Source organism: Chlorocebus sabaeus, chromosome 21 (genome assembly GCF_047675955.1).
Source record: "Chlorocebus sabaeus isolate Y175 chromosome 21, mChlSab1.0.hap1, whole genome shotgun sequence".
In the NCBI taxonomy this organism is placed as follows: Eukaryota; Metazoa; Chordata; class Mammalia; order Primates; family Cercopithecidae; genus Chlorocebus; species Chlorocebus sabaeus.
In genome coordinates, this window is record NC_132924.1 from 35,691,692 (window position 1) to 35,708,047 (window position 16,356).

General features: G+C 41.0%; 1 protein-coding gene across 1 annotated transcript in view; it reads right to left on the reverse strand.

Moving 5' to 3' along the window:
* Nucleotides 1-1,068: 1,068 nt before the first annotated feature.
* Nucleotides 1,069-16,356, reverse strand: part of NFE2L3 (NFE2 like bZIP transcription factor 3) — a 30,020-nt gene continuing 14,732 nt past the window's right edge. Inside the window, exons 2-4 of the mRNA XM_007981837.3 lie at nt 9,072-9,251; nt 3,579-3,662; nt 1,069-2,810 (exon numbers count right to left, since the gene is read on the reverse strand). Coding sequence (XP_007980028.1) covers nt 1,566-2,810; nt 3,579-3,662; nt 9,072-9,251 — 1,509 coding nt within the window. The 3' untranslated portion in view covers nt 1,069-1,565. The remainder of the gene's footprint in view (nt 2,811-3,578; nt 3,663-9,071; nt 9,252-16,356) is intronic.

Here is a 16,356-nt window from a genome sequence, read left to right on the forward strand (position 1 = left end):
AAGCACTCGTGCGAGTGTACTTAGTCAACTTTGAAACAAGTAAATTGGTACTGTAGGATTTCCTACTGTGGACTGAAATGTTTTACGTGTGTCCTTAATAACTATCAAAAGCTTAAGACATTTGAAATACTCCCTTGTAAAAAGCAGCTCGTCAGCAGACTAAACAAATCATTGAACACCATGACTCATTGAATGGGGCAATAATTTTATCTAGAAGCATTTCTGGCAAAATAACAGGTCTTGGGGAAAAAAACTTATTACAAAAATCTAACGGCATATATAAACTGTGTTTTTCTAGCCCAAGATATTTATGTGATACTCTATACTGTAACTCACGGCAGAAAGTTATCTGAGAAACTTCATTTTGAAAAATTGGACATAAAATTTTATGTACACATTACAGTACACATAATGTGTTGATGTTCCCCGGACTTGACAGTCATCTAGGTGAGGTCATTGCTGTCTTCAGAAAACTCAATCTGTTTACTGTTAGAGTGAACTTAGTGAGGTTTTCATTTCAAATGCCATTATTTCTAGAATTTACCTTACCCTGGTTTATTTTCACATTCACCTGTTTTTCCCCCCAATAGCTTTTGCCTATTTTAAACAATCTTAGATGGTTTCACTGTTACTCTTCCCCTACTGTTGGTTTATATGGCTTACAATGTTCTGGTGAGATCTCAGTATTCTAAGATGTGAGGCCATCCCTTCAGGCTGGCTTTACTACTGCCAGAGATTTTATGGATTTAATACACGCACAAGGAGTTCTGTTTATGCAAGTAGCCCATTCTATCTCTGGTTACATGAGGAAGGCCTGTGGCTTAAACTACCAGTGACTCCAGGTCTTCAATGCACTCTATATCACATAGTATTCAGTGTGTTAAGTATTGGGATGGAGGGGGGTGGATTTGCCTTACTTTGGCATACTTTGTTGGCCTCAATTTGGCTTGAGTCTGATCAATTTGCTATGGTTCCCTATTTGTTATTCATCTATATTCCTGAATGTGGATATTTTGGAAGGAAAACAAGAAATTTGCTTGAGATTTCTGTATAAAAGGGAAAAGTTAATTTTTAATACAAATACAAAATTTATTTCAACAGAAAGCAAAATTTATAAGTTAAATATAAAGATTAAAATAGTATTTGAAAAGCTTACTATAGTGCTAACTAAATGAAAATAAGGCTATTTTGCATTTAAAAAACTGAAATACCTCTTAAAATAATTTGATCCCCAGTGTTTGCTCTTTCTGAAGTAACTGACTTACTAAAAAGGATGGCTGCCAAAAAGTCTTACTGGGTTTTCAAAATGTTAACCTATTCTTTGGACATAACTGAATTTTGTATACAATGCATTTCATGAAAAGTTGTGGCTCCCCCAGATTTCCCACAAGTGTGATCTTGAAGTCCTAAACATTTGTCCATATAAGCTTCAAAACAGAGCCTTAACTGAGTTATTCACGTAGCAGTACTTAAAGATAATTCTTGAAGCAGTTTCGATGGTTTCTGATCCAAATCAGTTTCCAAACATTACTACTTCACATAATGAGTCCATCTTCAGTTTCTTCTCACTTTCTCTTTCCCTTTTGGGTTTCCTTTTTGTGGCCTGAGGCCCCCAGTTCTTTGGGTACTAACAAGACACTTCCATCATGGGTACATTGAAGTGCATAGTGGTTTGGATTGACTGGCCTACCTTCGTCATCTCTTAATCTACTAAAAACATCATGATAAAGGTCATGCAGTTTCTGTTTCATTATGTTAATAGCTTTGTTACATTGTGTTCGCTCTCTCTTAAGAGTTTCCTTCTTTGCTTGCAAGTTACATACATCATTTTCTAGATTCAAAATTATGTCCAATTTGCGTTTACGACAGTTCTGTGCAGCAACTTTGTTTTTCCCTCTTCGTCTGATATCACGGATAAGTGAGACTTGTAGGTCTGTCAGATAGTACCTACTTAACATGCTATTGAAAGAATCAACAGGCATGCCGACAATTTCATCTACAGAAAAAGGGATATGCAAAGCTTTAGCACGCCGTTCATCACGGCTCAAGTTTCTATCTGTGTCTTCGAGGTACCTACTCCTTATCTTCTGTGACCTCCCAGGCCACGAAAAAGGTTCAGAAGTAGATTCTGGTGCACTTGGCTGTAAGTGGTAAGTGTGGTTATGAAATACGTGTTGAAATGTAAGATCCCCGTGGAAACCAGAATCACTATGATCCATGTGACAAAGCTTACTAGGTTCTGGGTAGTCGCCGCCTACAGCACCTTCTAAGTCATGGTGGGAACTAGATTCATGGTCAGTACAATAACCTGTAGCACCTTCACACATACACTGAGAGGAATTAGACTTGGTGACAGAGGTACTATTGTGACTTGAATCTAAAGAAAGGCCAGAATCAGAATCTGGTTCATCAAAAAGCTGAGAAACATCGATTGGATCAAAGTCGTCTTCTGTGGCCAATGACATTAAGTTTATCTCATCAAATATATTTATGTCAAGGTCATACAGTAGGTCTTGGCTTGTTAGATTCTGCATATGATTGTCAACTGGTGAAAGAAATCCTGTCGAATTAGTTCCAGGAAGGGTTTGCTCAGGATTGGTGGTATGAGAATTTAACTGCAGAAATGGTTCTTGTGACTGTGAAGTCCTTGTTGGATTTCTTCTAAATGTATTGTTGGGACAAAGCAAGATGGCCTCGTGAAGATTCACATCCTGACTTACAGCCTGGCTGAAGTTTACATGATAATGTGCTGAAGAATTCATGCCATCACTGATACTACCTGGAAGAGGAATATCTCCCAATGAGATGCCCTGAAAAACGAAGGAAAAACACTTTAAACATGAATAGCCCTATTTCTGAAGCAGTCCTATTACCTAACACAACTTTTGTTTCCTCTCTTGTCAGTTCCTTTATATTTAATAGAGAGATGCTGTTGGCAGTAACTTCCTGGTTAAAGTGCAGTCAATACAATACATGATGTGAGTCCAAATCAGAATACTTGGAATTCTGAGTAACCTAGAAATTGAGATTGATCAGTATAAAAGCTGACTGCATTTTCTTATTAAAAAGTCTAATGTTACAATCTTGTAATTTACTACTTTATAATAAGATGTAACTCTCATCCTAGCAGGTTGGTAATCACATTGTGGCGGGTCAGGGATAATAAACTACAGTGAAGTAGTAGTCTGGAGGAAAGGTTGCTTAAATGCCTCTAAGCACTAAAACGATAAAGCTATTATGAATGTTGCTGCAATAAACATGGGGGTGCAGGTGTCCCTTTGATACACCGATTTCCTTTCCTTTGGATAAATACCTGATAGTGGGATCACATGGCAGTTCAATTTTTAGTTTTTTGAGAAACCATACTGTTTTCCATGACCAGTCTAAATTTGATTACACCTTTGGGATTTGGAAAGAGGAAAGCTATACATACTTGGTTAATTCTAAGCTGAAGTGCTTCTGTAAAAATAAGCATTACTTTAAACTGCTGTGTCAACCAAGTAAAGGAGTTGTATTTATTCACCAAAAAGTCAGTGCAGATACGTTCCTGCAAGGATAAAAGCCAAGGTTCCAATTACCTCCAGTGAATTTTCAGGCTGCGATGAAAGCAACTGGAATAAGTCTTCCAGAGAGAAAGAAGTATCTGTCCCATTCAGATGTCTCTGTAGAGAAACACAAAAGGTGCATCCTTCACGTAAAAGACCGAACTGGTTGTCTGGGGCTTTAGGCTTTATCTTTAAAGGATCACCAGGTCTTATCTCCACACTCGGTTTTTATCCTATTATGTTCCTCGGTTGGAAGTTTTACTTTTTATTATTTTTTGAGACGGAGTCTCACTCTGTCGCTCAGAATGGAGTGCAGTGGTGTAATCTCGGCTCACTACAACCTCTGCCTCCCAGGTTCAAAGGATTCTCCTGCCTTAGCCTCTGGAGTAGCTGGGATTATAGCCGTGCACCACTATGTCTGGCTAATTTTTGTATTTTTAGTGGAGACAGGGTTTCACCATGTTGGCCAGGTTGGTCTCGAACTTCTGACCTCAAGTAATCCACCCACCTAGGCCTCCCAAAGTGCTGGGATTACAGATGGGAGCCACTGCAGGTGGCCTATTTCTTATAGTACTCAATATTTCAACATGCATACTTAAAGAGTTAATCAGTATTTCTATACCTTCCATAAACAACTTCCATATAATTTTTGGCTAGTTCTTAGTTTCAGCTTATTTTGCCCCTCCACAGCCAGCCCTCCCAGTTGGTTACACAATTACGTAATTTTGGCCAGGTGTGGTGGCTTACGCTTGTAATCCCAGAACTGGGAGGTCAAAGCAGGCAGATCGCTTGAGCCCAGGAGTTGGAGACCAACTTGGGCAACATAACAAGACCGTCTCTACAAATAAAATGAGCTGGGTGTGGTGGTGTGCACCTGTGGTCCCAGCTACTCCGTGAAGCTGAGGCAGGAGGACTGCCCAAGTCCAGGAGGCTGAAGCTGTAGTGAGTTGTGACAGCGCTGCCACACTCCAGCCTAACAGAATGAGATCTTGTCTCAAAAAGTAATTTTTACAGTCAATACTTATTTACATGTACTCCAATTTTTTTTTTTTAAACCAACTTAATCAATGCTTCATCTCACTCCTGGCCTTCATGGTTTAGCTTCCTTCTAGTTGAAAGAACTCTTCAGAATTCTTTTTAGAGAGGACCTGAGCAGAAAACTCAGTTTTTGTTACATGGAATTATTATTTTACTGCAATCTCCGCCTCCTGGGTTCAAGTGATTCTTGTGTCTCAGCCTCCCGAATAGCTGGGACTACAGGCATTTGCCACTGCACCTGGCTAATTTTTATATTTTTAGTAGAGATGGGGTTTTGCCATGTTGGCCAGGCTTGTCTTGAACTGCTGACCACAGGTGATCCACTGGCCTTGGCCTCACAAAGAAGGGATTACAGGCATGAGTCACCATGCCTGGCCTACATGGAATTATTTTGCCTTCATGCTTAAATGATGAGTGAACAGGTAAATTTAAGGTTTAATGTTACTAATGGTAAGTTTGCTCTCAGTGTTATTTATAATGAACCTTTTCTATCTCAGGTAATTTAAAAGATTTTTTTTCTTAGTTCTTGATGTTCTGTTTCAATCTGATATGTCTGGGACTTAATTTGTCTTTATTACGAGCTCTATGTACTCCTTTAATCTGAGGACTTTTCTGGAAATATTCTGCCATAAACTCATTGTAAATATTGCTTCTCTTTCATATTTTATATCTCTTCTGGGACTCCTATTAGAAGTAACGTAGATTTTTCTCTTCTATCATTGTCTCAATTTTGCCTTCATATTTTGCATCTTTGTGGTACATTCTAGATAATTTTCTTAGATCTGTCTTCCAACTTACCCTTTTCTTTAGCTGTTCACACCACTTCCACTGAATTTTCAATGAAAATGACTTTTTCATATCTAGAATTTCATGTGGGCTCTTTTCTAGATCTTTTTCTAGATCATTTAAAATGATAGTCTGTTCTTGCCTTATAGATTCTGTTCCTTCATGAACAATTTAAACACTATTTTAGAGTCTTTTTCAGAGGACTAGGAATCCTGACTCTTGCATATGCTGACTCATGGCTATTTATGTCATTTTTAATTCTTAAAAGGTGAGCTTTTCGGGGAGCAGTTTTGCATTCTTCTCTTCAAGAACCAGTGTTTGTATCGTTTTCCAGACTGTACTACTCTTGGCTGAGGATTCTTGATGGTGATGGTAGTGTGAGTTCAGATCTTATATCTAGCTTTGGGGCCCCCACTGGGGTTCTGATTTCTAAAGCATAGCCAGAATTGTACCAGTCCCAATTTCCTAGATATTCTTCCAGAGTTGTCATCTGGAAGAATGGAAATGCCAGTGATTCACTAGTCTAACTCATTTTTGTTTTATTTCAACAAGCTTTAAAAGCACGTTCTAAGTAATAGCCCAATAAAAGAACAGAAATATATTGTCAGAACTACCATAAGAAATGTGACTGGGTGCAGTGGTTCACACTTGTGAACCACTTTGGGAGGCCAAAGTGGGCAGACTGCTTGAGCCCAGGAGTTTGAGACCAGCCTGAGCAACATGGTGAAACCCCACCTCTACTGAAAATACAAAAGATTAGCTGGGCATGGTGGTGTGCACCTATAGCCCCAGTTACTTGGGAAGCTGAAGTGGGAGATCACCTGAGCTCGGGAGGTTGAGGCTGCAGTGAGCCATGATAGCGCCACTGCACTTTAGCCTGGGTGACAGAGTGAGATCCTGTCCTCCCCCAACCCAAAAACAAAGTGTAAGTACACAAAGATGTGATGTAAATGCTCAGGCTAGGAACATGGAGATACACAATGAGGAACCAAGCCTGATAAGAACTAGGCACAAATGCCTGGCTTTGAATGATTAGTATGTTTCTGAAAAGTTTTGTCCAAATTGATGTTTGTCCTATGTCAAATTATATTTTTAATTCTCTCCAAGGAAGCTCCCTACTTCATTTGTCTTCTCATTAATATTTAGTAAGTGCCTATTCTGTGCCTAGCTGTGAATTAATTTGTTACAGGTAGAGGTAGAGAAAACAGTTCTTGCTTTTCTGGGAAGCCCAGTGAGGGAGTAAAGATGAAGACATACCTCGGAGAAAGGCAATATACAATTCAGTGTTAAGTAAGTGAAAGACTAGTGAAAACATCTTTTCCCTCAAAGAGAACTGTGAACACTCAGGGAAGTGGTCAGAAATGTTGTCCTCTTCAAAATACATATGGTTCTGTCAGTATTTTAATGTAAAAGTCCACGGGTATTGATTTGACAATACAGTATGTATGCTGTGGGGAGAGTGGTAAAACCATACAACGCATCCAAATATAAATATAAAGCCTAGATAAGTCAGAGGAGATGGGGAGAAAACCAGCTGGGAAAAAAGAACAAGCAGTTGCCAAATGCCAGGCTGCAATTGAGGGTTACAAAAGGGTTGAAGCTGCAGTGGTCAGAGTGAAAATGGGAGGGTTCCTTGGGGTGTGCTCTCTACCCCTCCCCTTCATCTGAAGAATGGCAAAAAGGGCCTCAAGGAGACCATTTAGAACTTGGTGTGTGTTCTCTGCACTTTGGGGACACAGAAGCTTAGTGTCCCACTTTTGCCTGGGAAATATAAAGGGTGAGAAACCATGCAAGAGCCATAGTTGGGGAACTGAAAAAGGGTCTAAGGTGCTAGGTGGCCAGCAAATGGTTGAGAGGGCCACCTGGAGAGGTGAGATGCATGTATGCCACAGAACATTCAGGGAAGAGCCCTAAAGGACCAGCTGCAGTGGAGATGCATTTGCCTCTGTCAAGAGGAAGACTCCCAGCTGTGGAGCCAGGGGTCTCCAAAGAACCTATACATGAAAAAGTGCTCACATGACAAAGAGTTGTATGATATTTAAAAGTATGGGATGGTCAAGAAAAACAATTTCCTATGTTCTTAGCACCCCACACCCTCAACCCCAGAGAAACCAGCAGGGCAGGCCACACAAAACTGAGGGAAGATGCTGACTTTTAGCTCAGTGTGTTTTGTTTTGGATTTTTCTTTTTTGAGACAGGGTCCCGCTCTGTCACCCTGTCTGAAGTGCAGTGGCATGATGACGGCTCACTGCAGCCTCAACTTCCTGGGCTCAATGATCCTCCCCCCTCAGCCTGCCAAGCAGCTGGGACCACAGGTACACACTACCACGCCCAGCTAACTTTTGGTTCAGCGTTCTTGAAAATTACACTGGGTTATACCTTTTTTTTTTTTTTGAGACAGGGTCTCACTCTGTTGCCCAGGTTGGAGTGCACTGGTGTGATCACAGCTCACTGCAGCCTTGACCTCCCAGGCTCAGGTGATCCTCCCACCTCAGCCTCCTGGGTAGCTAGAACTACAGGAAGACATCACCACACCAACTAATTTTTGTAATTTTTGTGGAGATGTGGTTTTGCCATGTTGCCCAGGCTGATCTCCAACTCTTGGGCTCAAGTGATCTGCCTGCTTTGGCTTCCCAAACTGCTGGGATTACAGGCGTGAGCAACTGTACATGGCCACATTGGGTTATTCTTATCAATTGCTGCACTGGGATGGCCAAAGGGATTTTCATGAGTAGCTAGAATTTATAGGACCTGCCCTAGATTTCACCAAGGGGCTCTAGGTGGAAGCTGGAGGGGCAAGGGAGTGGCAGGTAGGCAAAGAGAACAAACCTGTTTTCTGATTTCATGCCAAATAAGTAATGTTCCATGTAATATTACAAGCCCTAATAATACACAGCCCTAAACTCCACCTTCTGGGAAGGGGACACGCTAAAGCAGGTGATGGCTAAGAGAACCATCAGGGCAGGACCTGTGAGGGTATGTCTTCCAGGTGGAAGTGCCACGTGGTTATTAAATATCTCTGGAGTACCTGTTTGCTATGCTGTGGGCAGGACCTCAGCAGGGCTGAAAAGAAACCACAGTACAGCCCAAATGAAAGGAGAAGGAAGCACAGATCACAGGAAGCATCCATCCCTTCAGCCTGGCTCTGGGAGTTCATTTGTACACCTCTTCTCACAGCTAAAGAGTAAGGTTAGGCAATGAGGAGTTAAGGAAGTGGTCCCACTGGACCATGGATGCCCAGTGGTTCAGCCAGGCCTGCCAGGAGACTGAACAAAGATTTGAGTCCAAGCCTTAGCTGACATCATGGGTGTTTGGCTGTAGGGCTGGTCCTCGGCTTGCTCTCCTGGACTAGGCCAGCCTGGCTGCCTGTTCATGTGGCTGGTTGAGGACTCCTAGGTTCACCATTTCTTCATCCCTTGCCTTGGCAAACATAACTAGCAAAACCTGCTAGCAAGGTCCTGGAAGGGGGTGTGTGCACATACACACAAAATCTTGAGTTTAACCAGAGAAAATAACTGTATGGGCTAATTCATTTATAAATCAAATTACTACTCCCATAACTTAAAGACAGAGGTATTTTCATATATGATATTTGTTAACAGTAGAGCATACTTACATGCTCATTCTTAACACAAACTGTCAATGCCACAAAATCTACATTAAAACCAAAATGGCAAGGCTTGAATATTCTTACAGGCGTACCTCATTTCTCGATTCAGTGGTCTTTTCTGCCTCCCAATCAGGTTTCTCTGCTACTTTGTTTTCATCTTCATTATTCTGCTGAAGTGAGTTCTCCTTCTGGGCTGACACCCTTTCTTCATTTTCCTCACGCTGGGAACTATGATCCACAGCTTCGTGCTTTTCTCTTAGTACCTCATTCTCCTATAAAAGTACCAAATTGCATCAAATAAGCAAACAGTCTTTAAAACTGCATTGTGCTTATTGTTCAGGGACCATGAAACCCACAAGTCAAAAGCTAAGGCTGGCATTTCATTATTTTAGTATCAAAGAAACATTTAATTCAGAAACAAAGGTCAGTTTTATATCCTGTCCTGAGACAGGCTGTTCGAATCTGTGCAATTTAAATTAACACGCACTTATAAAGCCCCTGAATCTAAAATACTCATGAGTTAGATTAGATATGGAAATCAATGTTGCCAGCAGGCAGTTTTAGTTTTCTGTTCAAAATCAATCAAACAGCTAAGTTGGAAGCAAACACTGATCAAATATGGAAACTATTATTACAAACTATTAATTGTGGTTTTCTCTGGAAGGTTGGGAACAGGGTGGGAAAGAGTTTACTTCACTTTATACATGTCTATAACTGTGAATATTTTACAACAAACACATATTGCTTTATTTATTTTTGAGACGGAGTCTCACTCTATAGCCCAGGCTGGAGTGCAGTGGCGCGATCTCGGCTCACTGCAAGCTCCGCCTCCCGGGTTCACACCATTCTCCTGCCTCAGTCTCCCGAGTAGCTGGGACTACAGGTGCCTGCCACCACGCCCGGCTATTTTTAAAAATTTTTTAAATTTTTTTATTTTTAGTAGAGATGGGGTTTCACCGTGTTAGCCAGGATGGTCTCAATCTCCTGACCTCATGATCCACCCACCTCGGCCTCCCAAAGTGCTGGGATTACAGGCGTGAGCCACTGTGCCCGGCCATATTCCTTTTATAATCAGGAAAATGATAAATATAAAACATCTCCACAGATCTATACTTATTTACCCAGATATGTCCTTCTACCTTAATTTACTTTATAAATAAGGAGATCTAAATAACTACAAGGCTAGAGAATTCCTCTAAACATTCAAATATGGTTACCATTTAGAGTATACTGCATATTCAGATAGTTTCAACTATGATATCAAAAGCTCTCTGGATATATTTTTTTCCCCTATAACATTAAAGCTTGTCAAACTTTTTCACAATTTCTGTTCTTCCAGGAACAGACACACTGGCACACCCCCTTCCCACCAAACCACAGAAAAAAAATTTTTCAGTGAAGGTTGAAGAAATGGAAATTTACAGATGCCAGAAGAAAGGAGAAAAATCATGGCAAGATAAGGAAAAAAGGAGGCTGATATTCTGCTGGCCCACTTGGTTTACTGGCTTCTCTGTCTGATTGTGCCTAATTGTGACACTGTGCCTTCCCTCTAGACACTGTAGATGATGTTCGGTCCTAGCTCAATCAGTCTCTCCTTTTGCATATTCCGTTACAACCCGCTCATGTGCTCAAGATATTGCTCCTGCTACTCTCCCCTCTCTTCTGCATCAACAGTTGTTTCTCATCTACTGGACAATTCCCATCAGCCTACTATCATACACGAATACCCCCACCTTTAAAAACCACTCCCTTGGTCCCACACTAGTCTTCAGATCCCATCCCATTTTTCTGCTCCCCTTTAAACCAAAAACCTCCTAAGAGTTATCTGTACTCAGTGTATTTTCTCTTCATCCATCAGCAAAATTTGACTTAGTTACCACCTCCTCCTGGAAACAGCTTCTTCACCTGGCATCCAAGAACCTCTCTATTCTCCTGCCTCATCAAGAACTTCTGCTTTGCTGATTCTTCATCCCCTTGATATCTAAACATAGCAATGTCCCAGGGCTCAGCCCTCAGGCCCACCAAGCACTCTCCCACTTCACAGCCCTTGTATTTGCAGCCCTTTCTGCCTATAAGCTCTCTCAACCCTCTTATCCTCCTGCCCCCAGGTCTCTTCAAATATTTGCCATCCCAGTTTTCTTTCTTAATCACTCTATATAAAAAACTACACCAAAATCTATTTCCTTTATCTTGCTTTATTTTTTCTCCATAGCATTTAGCACCAGCTGATATATTACCATGTTTATTTGTTTGCTGTTTGTCCTACTAGAATGCTAGTTTTTGGAAGGTAAGGGCTCTGTCTGCTTGGTTCCTGCTATTGGCCACTTCCTAACCCAGATTCTGGCACATAACAGACCCTTACTACATATTTGTTGAATAGCTGAACTCTTAGACACAATATCCCAAGACTTTGATAGAGATCCTACTTCTGATGGATTGTTCTTTCCTGCAACAATACTGATATAAATCTGGGGAAGGAAGAAAAGGTGACTGATCGCTTTTTACCTCTCATCTTTTGCCAAGGTTAGATTTTTTGTTGTTGTTAAATCTGAAGATAATCAAATTCAAAACTTTGGATACCTGAGGCAGCTAACTTTGTTTAAAAATTTGCTGTTGGTAGAGAGAGAGAAACTTCTAATCTCTAAATCAAATGATCTATTTTAGAACCATGAAGCAAACTCCCCTAAATATGTAATATATGCATTAATACAACACACATGGACACACACAAACATGCAAACACAAGAATGTCACCTATATTACATAAATAGTAACAGGGAAACAAGTGGTTGATATAGATCAAACCCATAGAGGAACTGATCAAGAAAACTTTAGTCTGGGAAGGCTTTTTTTGTGGGGGAAACTTTTTGAGTGTAATGAATTGGTAACAAAGGTATGTAAGATGTCTTGCCTGAAAACTCAGGAAGAGAAGGACTGGAGGCAGAGAAATTCTATATGGTCAAAATTCACACTACAAGAAGCCAAAATTAGGTCAAAAATCCTATAATATAATAATGGATCATAACTCATTGAATAAAATGAGTTGAACAAAAGAATCATGAGTGCACTCAAATATAAAATAAATGAAGGAAAGAGGAAATCTCTTTCTTAAAGTAGAATACAAATAATAAATATAAAAGGAGAATGATGAATTAGAAAATCATCAATGGATGCTTAACTTAGGGAGTGAAAATTTTCTGAGAAATAAGATACTTAAATAGTCTCAAAGTATCACTCTACAGATTACTTGTTAATTACAAAAAGGAAAATAATAACACTACAGGAGAAATCTGGCGGACACCATCTAAATCAAATGGTTAAACCAACATTGTGTTAAAGCAACATTGTGCTCTCCTGATATGGAGGGCATGATACCATTTCTGTGGTTTTCTCACGAAAAATTCATAATCTCAATCTAATCATTGAGGAAACATCAGATGAATCAACATTGGGGGTCATTTTTACAAACTAACTGATTGATGCCCTTCAGCAATCTAAAGGTGAAGAAACACCAAGAGTGAGGAGTGTTTCCACGTTACAGGTGACTAAAGAGACTTGGCAACTAAATACATACTGACAGATTCTGAACATGGACTGTAGATTAGACAGTAGCCTTATATTCATATTAAATGTCCTGATTTGATAACTGGCTATAGAAAAGAAAATCACTGTTCTTAGGAAATACACACTACGGCCGGGCGTGGTGGCTCAAGCCTGTAATCCCAGCACTTTGGGAGGCCGAAACGGGCGGATCACGAGGTCAGGAGATCGAGACCATCCTGGCTAACACAGTGAAACCCTGTCTCTACTAAAAAAAAATACAAAACACTAGCCGGGCGAGGTGGTGGGCGCCTGTAGTCCCAGCTACTCGGGAGGCTGAGGCAGGAGAATGGCGTAAACCCGGGAGGCGGAGCTTGCAGTGAGCTGAGATCCGGCCACTGCACTCCAGCCTGGGCGACAGAGCGAGACTCCGTCTCAAAAAAAAAAAAGGAAATACACACTAATAAGTATCTGGGTGTTGAGGGATGCAATGGTTTCAATTCACTTATAAATGTTTCAAAACAAAGAGAATTACATATGTATACAGAGAGACATGGTTATTAATATAGCTAAATGAGGCAAAACATAAATAGGTAAATCTGGGTAAAGGGTATATATATATATATATGCCATTTTTTAAAAGTTTGAAATTATATTTAGCTAAAAGGTTCACCTAAAAATGCCTACATGGCAAAATCACTTTGGCCAAGGCAACAGCAAAGGGTTAGCCCAGAATAATTCTCCCATTAAATTTTCTGTTTATTTGTATTTTGCCCCCAAGTGTATAGGCATATAAACTTTAATATTTTCAACTCTTTTAACATTTAAATTTCTTATTTCATTTTCTTGTCTAATTGCTTTGGCTATGCTTCCCAAATAATGCTAAATAATAATAGTATATTTTTGCTGATTAATTTAATGAGAATGCTTCACCAATAAGGATGACTTATATTTGAGATACAGTCAGTCATTTTAAATTGAGTATCAAATACAACACTAGTGCTGGGAATACGATAGTGAAAAATACAATCAGACCCTGCCCCCTTCACATCTTACATTCTATTTTTATTTTTTTGTAGAGATGGGGTCTTGCTTTGTTGCCCAGGCTAGTCTTGAACTCCTGGCCTCAAACAATTCTTCCTCCTTGGCCTCCCAAAACACTGGGATTATAGGTGTGGGCCATCACTCCTGGCCAGATCTCACATTCTAAAGAGAGAGGGAACCAAAAATACAAGTGAACTAATGAAGTAACTGCAAGTTATGGTAAGTGAGAGAGCTAGCTATGTGAAAAAAGGAGACAAAGGAATTCAAGGCATAGATAATATCCAAATGGTATACTCATTTGCCTCTTACTATAGTTTATTTAACTGACTTCTTTTTTTTCTCTCTCTCTTTTGAGGAGTTTTGATCTTGTTGCCCAGACTGGAGTGCAATGGCGCAATCTCAGCTCACTACAACCTCTACCTGCAGGGTTCCAGCGATTCTCCTGCCTCAGCCTCCCAAGTAGCTGGGATTACAGGCACCTGCCACCACACCCAGATAATTTTCGTATTTTTAGTAGAGACGAGGTTTCATCACGTTGACCAGGTTAGTCTCGAACTCCTGGCTTCAGGTGATCCACCTGCCAGCCTCCCAAAGTGCTGGGATTATAGGCATGAACCACCACACCCAGCCTAACTGGCTTCTTAATGGTGGATAGTTGTCTGTAATCTTTTCTTGTAACAGATATTAAAATCTCCTCACCCATAGTTCTTTGCACACGTGTGCAAGTAGGATACATTCCTGGAATTTTTGCTGGGTCAATGGATATGTGTATTTTTTATTTGATGGAATCTACTGAAAAGGCCTTCAAAAAAGGATAAAAGTGCCAATCTGACAGATGAAAACTGGTGATCATGGCTTACTGCAGCCTCAAACTCTTGGGCTCAAGTGATCCTCTCATCTCTCAGCTTCCCTAGTAGCTGGGACTACAGAAGCATGCCACCATGCCTGGCTAATATTTACTTTTTGTAGAGATAAGGGTCTTGCTGTTTTGCCCAGGCTGGTTTCAAAACTTCTAGGCTCAAGTGATGCTCCCCACTCAGCCTTCCAAAAGGACTAAGTCATGCAGGCCAAGAGTGATTCATGGTTTTCTTTGATGTGCTTTTTTAGGCCTTGGTATCACTGTTATCCTGGTTTTGAAAAATGAATTGGGAAGGTTTATTTAACATCGGAATTCTTTATACTTGGAATATTTGAAAGAATTCCCCTTGAATGCTGTCTGTGCCAGGAGTTTTTTGTTTTTCTGAAGAAACTATTCTGACAACTTTTTAAACTTATTTCATGGGATATACCAACAGACATCCAAAAAAGCTGTTCCAACCTACACTGCCATCTGGTATGTAAGCACACCCATTTCCTCACAGCCCACCTACCCTGGGTTTGTTTCTCAATATTTGCTAATTAAAAGGTGAGAAACACAGCTCATTAGCAGGACAGTCTCGCGGGTATCAGTGTACACAGGAAACAAGGGGTGACTATGAAGACAGTCAGGGCACAACTCTGGACTGAGGTGGGGATAGATTTGAAATGTTCGAGTACCTGCCTGCTCTTAAAGATGAGCAACTAAAAGAGCCAAGGGAAGGAAGGTAGTGGCTACAGTGGGTATTTCTTCTTTAGCCGAGTAGAGAGAGGCAGGAGAGGAAGGTAGCAAGACCTGGGGGCCATGTCACATCAGTGTTGAAAACCTGGTTTCCTGAGAAGGCTCCTTCCAGCTCTGACACTCCAAAGGTCTATGAATAAGTGACCGTATAGTTTATCACCAAACGCATCCACTTTTGAGAGGGTAAGAGGGTACTATTAACAATTAGGCTGGGCAACAAGCATAAACCAAGACTATTCCACATGGTGACCCACCTGAGGCCACAGGGGAAGAAGAGACTGCATAGCTCTTAAGAAACTTTTTTTTTTTTTTTTTTTTTTGTAGAGACAGGGTCTCGCCATGTTGCCCAGGTTGGTCTTGAACTCCTGGGGCTCAAGCAATCCTCCCACCTCAGCCTCCCAAAGGGCTGGGATTACAGGCGTGAGCCACAGCACCCAGCCACTCTCAAGAATCTGGATAGCAGACTGAATTCCACAGACTGAGGGAAGAAAAATACTTCAACCTGCACAGACTTAGGTATTGAATAAGTATCTTCTTAGATGATCCTTCCTGTATCCATTCGACTTTTCTTTCTTGAGAGCCTATTATGAAGCAAATATAATAAACACAACAAGCATCATAAGTGATAAACGAGAGGAAGCATTTCCCCCAGGGCTAGTGGGATGCATGTGGAGATGTGCAGCCCAGGTCCCCCTTCAAAGGAGGACTTGTGGCTATTCCTGGATACCTGTGGGTGGCCAGCCTCCACCATCCAAGAGCTGCCTCCCCTAAGGTCACACCCGTCCCAGTGTGCCCACATCCCATTACCTGTCAGGTGAGAGTAGAGAGACAAGGCCATCTAGGCCCAATGTGGGACAAGTCTGATACATCCATGTCAGCCCAGGTGCTGGGTTCTGCCAGCCTGCATCACAATTCGACTTCTGCTTCTGTCTAATCCTGCCTGTCTCCAGTTATTGATCCCAAGCGTTCCCCCTAATAAACCTCCTTCACCCTAAAGGTAATCTCAGAGCCTGCTTCCCAGAGAACCCAACTTGTAACAGTTAGCAATTATTCTACCTTGAGGGAGAGAAAGGGAGAATCTCAAGGCAGGGAGGGGTGGAGGATTTGCTGCTGTAATATTTACAAAGTAAAAAGGGCCTATGGAATTTGTAATATAATTTGCAATTGCTTCTCGGCCTTTTGGCTAGAATCAAGTG